Source organism: Vicia villosa, linkage group LG7, assembly GCF_029867415.1.
Source record: "Vicia villosa cultivar HV-30 ecotype Madison, WI linkage group LG7, Vvil1.0, whole genome shotgun sequence".
Classification (NCBI taxonomy): domain Eukaryota; kingdom Viridiplantae; phylum Streptophyta; class Magnoliopsida; order Fabales; family Fabaceae; genus Vicia; species Vicia villosa.
This window is the reverse complement of record NC_081186.1, coordinates 17,184,791-17,193,933: the sequence shown is the minus strand read 5'-3', so window position 1 is coordinate 17,193,933 and position 9,143 is coordinate 17,184,791. Positions and strand designations below refer to the sequence as shown.

Sequence of the window (9,143 nt, the reverse complement as noted above, 5' to 3'; positions counted from 1 at the left end):
GGTGAAGGCTTTCGATGGGTCGAAGAGTACGGTTTATGGAGAGGTTGAGCTCCCGATCAGAGTGGGTTCTCAGACTTTCAATTCCTTGTCTTACGTGATGGACATCCACCCCGCTTATTATTGTTTGCTTGGGCGCCCGTGGATACATGGGGCAAATGCTGTGACATCTACATTGCATCAGAAGCTGAAGTACCCCGCAAATGGCAAGATCGTCACTGTACATGGGGAGGAAGAATATGTGGTTGGCTATGTGAATGAGTGCAAGTATGTCGAAGTGAACGGAGAATTCATCGAGACTCCTTGCCAAACTTTTGAATTGGTTCCCCAGGTTGTCTCCGCTGCCAAGCACATCCCTACTGTTCCTGAAGTTACCAGGATCCCTCCGACAATGGCTTCTCTGAAGGATGCTAAAGTTGTGGTCGAAGAAGGTGGTTGTACTGTTTGGGGACAACTCATTGATGTCCCCTATATGTTTGACAAGCTTGGGTTAGTTGTACTACTGGAACTCAGAAGAGTAATCATCACACCCGTCCTGGAGGATTAATGTCTCACTTTATCAGTAAGGGAGTCAATGCTTTAGAATATGGTGAGAGCAACCGCAATCTAGACAAGTGGATCTTTCCTACACCTGACAATGGGTTGAACAACTGGATGACCGAAGATGTTATCTCTATCTCCTTCAACCACGAGTAATTGCAATTTTCCTGTTTTTATTGTTTTTCTTTTCCAAGTTCTGGTTATGTAATTCAAACAATAAACTTTAAAGCCTTGTGTCTTGCCCGGGGCACAGTGGTCCATTTGTTAGGGCTTGTCATTTCATAATCATATTTTCATTCAAATAAATCATTGTACGTTTCACATTCAAATTTGCGCTCTATGTTTTTGTCCTTTTATATTATTAAATAGCTATGTGTTCTTACACACACCCACATAATACACTGCAGATTCACATCCACCTTGGATCCCATTGATAACGACTCTACTACTGCCAATTATGACTTTGATAATCCAATCCACCAAGTTAAGGATGAAGGCGAGGAAGATTGTCAAGTGCCTAGAGAACTTGCCAGACTATTAGTGCAAGAAGAAAAGACTATACAGCCGCACGAAGAACCGATTGAAGTTGTGAATCTTGGTACTGACGAAGAAAAGAAAGAAGTCAAGAGAGGCGCTAGGTTGGAAGATAGTGTCAAACAGAGACTGATTCAGATGCTACGTGACTATGTTGAGATCTTCGCTTGGTTCTACGAAGATATGCCCGGTCTTGATACTGATATTGTGGTGCACCGCCTACCAATCAAGGAAGATAGTCCTCCAGTTAAGCAGAAACTATGAAGAAGTACACCTGATATGGCCAAGAAGATTAAAGACGAAGTCGAGAAACAGTTTAATGTTGGGTTTCTAAAGGTAGTAAGTTATCCACCATGGATCGCCAACATTGTGCCTGTGCCTAATAAAGACGAGAAAGTCAGAATGTGTGTTAACTATAGAGATCTAAATCGAGCAAGCCCAAAAGATGATTTTCCTCTGCCTCACATTGATACACTGGTTGATAATACTGCATAGTGCAAAGTGTTTTCCTTCATGGACGGTTTCTCCGGGTACAACCAGATCAAGATGGCACCAGAATTTTATGTGGATATGCCTTTTGGTTTGGAGAATGCAGGTGCAACATATCAGCGTGCAATGGTAGCCTTATTCCATGGATATGATTCACCAAGAAATAAAAGTTTATGTGGATGATATGATCGCAAAATCTGACACAGAAGAAGAACACCTCGTCCATTTGCAAAATCTCTTTGACAGGTTAAAGAAGTACAATTTGAGATTGAATCCGAGCAAGTGCACCTTTGGGGAAAGATCCGGTAAACTCCTAGGTTTCGTCATCAGTAGTAAAGGTATTGAAGTTGACCCCGCCAAGGTTAAAGCTACTCAAGAGATGCATGTACCACGTAGTGAGAAAGAAGTTAGAGGTTTCTTGGGACGTTTGAATTACATTGCAAGATTTATCTCCCACCTGACAACCACTTGTGTTCCAATCTTCAAATTGTTGAGGAAAGATCAAGTGGTAAGATGGAATGAAGAATGCCAGTCAGCCTTTGACAAAATCAAGGGGTACCTCCAAGAACCTCCAATTCTGATGCCGCCAGTTGATGAAAGACCTCTGATAATGTACCTAACAGTGTTAGAGAATTCAACGGGGTGTGTACTAGGACAACATGACGAGTCTGGTCAAAAAGAGCATGCATTATACCACCTTAGCAAAAAGTTTACCGACTGTGAAACAAGATACTCACTACTAGAGAAAACTTGTTGCGCTTTGGCATGGGCTGCTCGCCGACTAAGACAGTACATGTTGAACCATACCACTTTATTGATCTATAAAATGGATCCTATCAAATATGTATTTGAGAAGTCTGCTCTCTCTGGACGAATATCCAGATGGCAAATGATATTGACAGAGTACGACATCCAGTATACCACACAGAAAGCAATCAAGGGAAGTGTATTAGCTGATCATTTGGCCCATCAAGCGGTAGAGGACTATCAGTCCATAAATTTTGAATTCCCAGATGAGGATATTATGCTTATTACCGACTATGAAGAGCCTGGTCCGGATGAAGGACCTGAACTAGGATCCCGATGGACTATGGTTTTTGACGGAGCTTAAAACGCACTTGGTAATGGTATTGGTGCTATGATTATCTTTCCCGAAGGGGTTCATATACCATTCGCTGCGAGATTATGTTTTGACTGTACCGGCAATATGGTCGAATACGAAGCATGCATCATGGGTCTCAAAGCCGCAATCGACTTGAGAATCAAATTTCTAGAGGTATATGGGGACTCAGCCTTGGTAATCAGTCAGATTGAAGGAGAATGGGACACGAAGCATCCCAATCTCATCCCTTACAAGGAGCATGTGCTGACCTTGATCCCTTATTTTGAAGAGATTACCTTTGAGCATATTCCACGAGAAGAGAACCAATCGGCAGACGCACTGGCTACCATATCATCTATGTTCAAAGTCAGGTTGGACAATGAGGCGCCCATGATCACTATTGAAAGATTGGATGAGCCAGCACATTGTTGTGAGGTTGTTACGGAGGAAGTAGACGAGAAACCTTGGTTCCACGAGGTAAAAAGATACCTTGAAGCTCAGGAATATCCTGAAGGGGCATCCATAAACGACAGGAAATTTATAAGGAGGTTCTCCGCCAAATTCTTACTAAGTAATGGGATCTTATACAAGTGTAATCATGACTTGATTCTGCTTCGTTGTGTGAACAAGAAGGAAGCATAAGAGATCATGGAAGACATGCATGACGGTACTTTTGGGACTCATTCCAGTGGACATACCATGGCTAAAAAAATCTTAAGAGCAGGCTACTATTTGTCCACTATGGAGACTGACGGCCACCATCATTCTAGGACTTGCCACAAATGTCAGATGTATGCTGACAAAGTACACGTGGCTCCGATTCCGCTGAATGTCTTGATTGCTCCTTGTCCTTTTGCAATGTGGGGCATTGATATGATTGGGGAAATCAAACCTACTCCCTCTAATGGGCATCGCTTCATTCTTGTGGCTATTGATTACTTTAGAAAGTGGGCAGTGGCAACCTCATTTGCTTCAGTAACCAAGAATGTTATGGCTCGATTCATCAAACATAATCTCATCTGTCGGTATGGCATCCCCGAAAGGATTATCACAGATAGTGGTACTAATCTGAACAACAAGATGATCATTGAGCTCTGCACGCAGTTCAAGATCAAACACCACAATTCTTCCCCGTATCGACCAAAGATGAATGACGCATTGGAAGCCGCCAAAAAAAACATAAAGAAGATTGTACAGAAGATGACAGTGACGTACAAAGACTGGCACGAGATGTTACCATTTGCTCTTTGTCATACCCCAAAATTTACCTCCCACACTTCATTCACAATGAGTCAATGCTCAAGGGTTGCATTAAGGAGTTCTCTTATACAAGGTCCCTTTAAGACTAGAGTTGGGTACTCTCCCAAGGTAATGGGATAGGTGAAGTCCCAGTGGAGTCCCCATGATTCATTATGCTCTAGGATGCTTACATGACAAAGTTCAAGATTCAAATCCAAAGCTTTGCTCCCTCAATGGTGCAGGTAACACACAGTCAACTGGTTTGACCTAAAAGTCAACCATAATCAAAGCATAGTCAAAACCTCTCAATTTTGGGTCAACATCAAGTGAGTAAGAGTGTAACCATCATTTTATCAAGGATTGATCATGGTTCCATTAATAGAAACTCAGAGATGAACAAATACAAAAAGGTTCAAATTAGGGTTTCTTAGGAGAAAGTCAACCCAACTTTGACTGGGCATAACTTTCACATGGAACATCAAAAATTCCCCACTCAAAGCCTATTTTAAAGGAAATTGGATACCCTACAACTTTGTCTCTCACAAGCCAGGACTAGAAATGCTTCATTTGAGAGGTATGATGCAAAAGATTACAGGTCATTTTCAAGCATCCCTCAAAAGCAGTTTTTTTGTCAAAGGAGATATGATCAAGATAAAAGCTCCAAATGAAAAATATGTTCCAAAGTGGCTTATAGAGGACATCTTGAGGTTTCCAAAAAGTCCTAGAACTCTCTCATAGCTTAAAAATTGAGTGAGATATGTTTGATCAAAGTTGAGTAATTTTTGGAGGCAAAATGTGAAATAAAAAGGTTCAAATGGGAAATTTTTGCAAATGGGCCTATGGTATTATGATGCAAACTTGGTCCATAAGTCATTAGCATGCCGAAAACAAAATGCCACGAAATTTAAACATCTTATTTGATTTAATATGATTTTTTATTTCATTTTACTGATTTAATTAAGTGGAAAATCAAATATTTTAGTGGAAAATATATTTTGATTGTTTCCAATCAACATTAATGGCAAAATATATTACAATTTTCGTGCATAATCAAATGGGAAAAGATTGATACAACTTTGGCCAATATAGTAGCTTATTATTGAAGAATAAAATCAATTTTCACAAAAATGGCAAGAATGGATTTAAGGAGTTTTGGGCCCTTGTTGTAGACCTAATTGAACCTCTATAAGTAGTTGATGCAGAGCAATAGACTAGGGGACGAAATTCTGGGCAGAGCAAGTGCATCCAAGAACATAAAAAAACTCCACATAAACTTGAATTCGGTTTTGGGGAATTAGAGCATTGCAAAGAGTTTGGGAGAGTGCAAAAGATTCCTTGGAGGTTCCTGAATCGATTGGGATCGTTACACTGCAACAACAACCCCAGAACAATCTCTGATTGACCGAGGTAAGTAACTATGAAACTTGGCTCGAGTAGGATAATTCACGCATTCTCATGTAGTTTTGATCGCATATTAAGGTTTGTTTGGGTGTTGCGAACGTGTATGTGCTTTTAATTGGAATTCTGGGCAAGATTGGGGTGAATCACCATTGCTGAACGTGTTAGGGTTCTTAATTGAATTTTGGGGCTTTTTGATAGGGGTAAAATTAGGGGGATTTAAAGGTGCAGTCTGATTCGCATGGTGCATACAAAGGGTTGGGATAGGTTGCGCCATATTTATTTAAGTGCATGCCCTATTCGCTATTTTTTGTGTTTTTGGTTTGCTACGAGAAATTCGTAGCGAATTCGTAGCTATTCTTCTGAAACTTGCAGGTCTTCGTGAAGAAGATGAATGCGTGGCAACGTCCCATTGGCTTGTTCAAACTTGCGCGCGCGTTTGTTCATATGCGTTTTCGTTCTTTACTTATTATGTGCTGGAAGCGTATGATTAACGCATATACATGCGTGGTGTGTTGGTTGTGTGATGCGCTGGTGAGGGGGAGGTCATGGGTTCGAGGCTCCCCTTCGCCTATTTATTTTTCTGGATTTTTCTATAGAATCCTGTGTGCCTGTCCCCCTAGGGTGCATCATGCGCCTCACAAATCTAACCCTAGGATTCCCGCTCAGTCAGATCTAGTGCTCCAGATCCAGTCCCCATAACATGTGCCCTCAGTCCAGTCACACTTAATCATAACCCTAATAAAACTTAAATAATTTTAATTATTTATTTATTTAAATTGAAATATCTTTTTAATATATATTAATTATTAGATAATTATTTTTTTTTAACAAAACAAATATATAATAAGTTATATTAAAAATTTTAATTTGTTGTTCGTTCCGATTAAATCGATTAATCGCTATGGTCAACAATAATTTTAATTAAAATGCTATTTAATTAAAATGCAATTAAATCATATTTGGTTAAATGGTTGCAACTATTTTATTAGTTGTGATGATTAACCTTTCCTTTTTCTAACTTTAATTCGTTATTCTTCTTAATCGAATCAATCGATTACGAGGGGTAACGATACAAATTAATTATAAAAAAAAATTATTAAAAAATATCCTAATTCATTATTAGTAATAATCAAATTAATTTATTAAAATTGGTAATGGTGCGACTTCAAATCTTTTGACTATGGCGATCGAATCTATTGATCGTTGCGGTTAATAGTGCAAAATTAAATCAGGGTTGTACACCCAAACCTCAAAACACTTTTCAAAACTACAATATCAAACTACGGATTATCATAACTACGATAGGCCACTCAAAAAGCCTCCAAAACCATATCAAATCAATTTTCAAACCTTAAGGGCGTACAACCCTTCCCCGAACTACGTTGACTCTGATTCTCCCTAAGGAGATACGTAGGCACTTGGCAACAAGGCGAGTCCCCCTCCTCCAAATCTTAAATCATGTCAATAATTGAGCCTTTAACCCTATTAACTATCTGTTACCTTTCTTTAAGTTCTTGCCATAACCCTTATCTTTGCAATGTTAACCTTTAGGAAAGGGTTTTGGGTGCCTAACACCTTCCCTTGACCCGAATATAGTATCTTACCCTAAATCTCTTAATCATTAAAGGTTTCCTATTCGCCTTGGTAGAATAGGTGGCGACTCTCTAAGCTATAAATTTTTAGGGCAGCTTGCTACAGCTGGCGACTCTGCTGGGGACAACTTAATAGTGAATACTATGCTCCTATAGGTTTTGGCAGGGTTTAGGTTTGGCGCATTTTAGGGTTTGGCAAACTTGCCATTTTTAGGGTTTGGGGGAGGTTCATCTTTATAATAAATATTTTCTTTATTTATTTGTTTTGTTTTTTGTCATTGGTTTTTTTATTGAATGTTTTATTTAAAATGTTGGATTATATATTATATGCATTGCTGGTTTTTTTTTATGTTGTGTTAAACCCTAAGTGTGGGAGTTAACTTTGAGATCAGGGGGGAATCGAATCGCCTACGAGTCTCATTGATAACTCCACTCGGAGTGGGTTGAGTATTCGGAAATGTCCAAAACGAGGCTTGACTTTGTTGAGGACAGGACTGGATACTTGGCTGATCTCTCCGAGAACCTACCCCAAAAATTCGAACCTCATGGATAAAATGAGTTGTTCTAAAATCCGAAGAGACAAAAAGTCTTGGAGGCTACGAACGACCCCATGAGACCTTCTAGAACCCCCCTATAAAAAAAGGTTGGCTCCCAAGAGCCGCTACGTCGAACCTATGAACTTAGAATTCTTGAAATGTTATGATTTGGTTTGCATTTTTTTTCCTATCTTATATGCTTGTGTTTGCTTCTTTGTTTGTTTCCCATTATTATTATTATTATTATTATTATTATTATTATTATTATTATTATTATTTTGTGTTTACATGCATCATCTCTCATTTGCATCTTCATCATGTCTTGTCCACAAAAAAAATATACATAAAAAATATATATATACATATTGTAAAAAATATATTTCATTGGTGAATATGTAGGAAGGATGAGTACTAAGAAGACCATTGTTCACTTTACCGTCTCTACTCCAGATATCAAGAAGCTGAAAATAATCAAAGAAAAATTGCCATCAGGTGCTTCGGATAGGTTTGTAATTCGCTATGGGAATATTCTGGACTTGCTAAGGGTGAAAGTACAAGAGGAAGCTATTACCGCATTGGTTCAATTCTATGATCCGCCGCTTAGATGTTTCACTTTTCAGGATTTTCAGTTGGCTCCGACTTTGGAAGAGATGGATGTTGTGTTGGGTTTCTCAAAAATTAAAAAGGAATTTTATACTGGTGTAGGTAAAGAAGTTGATTTTTCAGATTTGGCAAAGGCTTTGGGAATATCCGATACGGAATTGAAGTCTAATTACAAAATTGATGGAGATGTGCATGGGATCAAGAGATCTTATTTAGAAAATCAAGCTTTAATGTATGCTCAAAAGAAACAATGGGACATTTGTGGACATATGTTAGCTCTCTTGGTTTTTGGTGTTGTTTTGTTGCCAAAAAATATTGATTATATTGATCCTGCCGCCATTCATGCTTTCACCTCTTTTAGGATTTATGGAAAAGATCCGACTTCGACTATCCTCGCTAATATTTATTATGCTATCCATATGAAGTAAGAAAAGAAGAGAGGAATGCTATTTTGTTGTGTCCATTTGCTATATTCTTGGTTGACTTCTCATCTATACAAAGCTAGTTGTTTTATCAAAGAATTGACTAGAAATGATTGGGCTCAAAAACTAAGGGCTCTTAAAGCGGATTCTATTCTATGGTATGCAAAGAAATTAAATTCTGATAGGATTATTTACAAATGCGGAGAATTCGACAATGTGCCATTAATGGTGACTCTTGGTTGTATTAATTATAACCCCGTTTTAGCATTGCGTCAATTAGGTCATTCTATGGATAGTGAACCTTCCTAACAACAAATAGAAGAATTAATCTTGCATGATAATGGGAAAGGTGAACCAAGAACATTGAAGAAAGTAATTCAAGCTTGGAGTCATGTTCAAAGAAAATACTTTGGGCCAAAGAATGTAATTGCTAAAGCACCTTACACCGCATGGGTTCAAGAGAGAGTTGGAAAGATCTTGCTTACTTTTGTTGTAGATCCCGCATACAAGCCTGATTCTCCTAATCCTGTTCCTCTATCCATCGAAGAGATAGAAGGGATCAGGGCTGCCCTAGAGGCGTCTCGAAAGGAAAAAGGAAAATTAGAACTTGATTTGCATCAACTTACCAACGAAAGGAGCCAACTACGCTTTGACCTTAAGGAAAAGAATCAAGAACTTCAAGCAATGA

At 38.7% G+C, this 9,143-nt stretch overlaps 1 protein-coding gene across 1 annotated transcript; it reads left to right on the top strand.

Annotated features, from left to right (window-relative positions):
- Nucleotides 1–2,386: 2,386 nt before the first annotated feature.
- LOC131618711 (uncharacterized) lies at nt 2,387–8,195 on the top strand. The gene is made up of 4 exons (XM_058889878.1): nt 2,387–2,612; nt 2,718–3,233; nt 7,830–8,008; nt 8,136–8,195. Exons 1-4 carry the CDS (start codon nt 2,387–2,389, stop codon nt 8,193–8,195), a joined length of 981 nt encoding a protein of 326 aa, XP_058745861.1.
- The last annotated feature ends 948 nt before the right edge of the window (nt 8,196–9,143 follow it).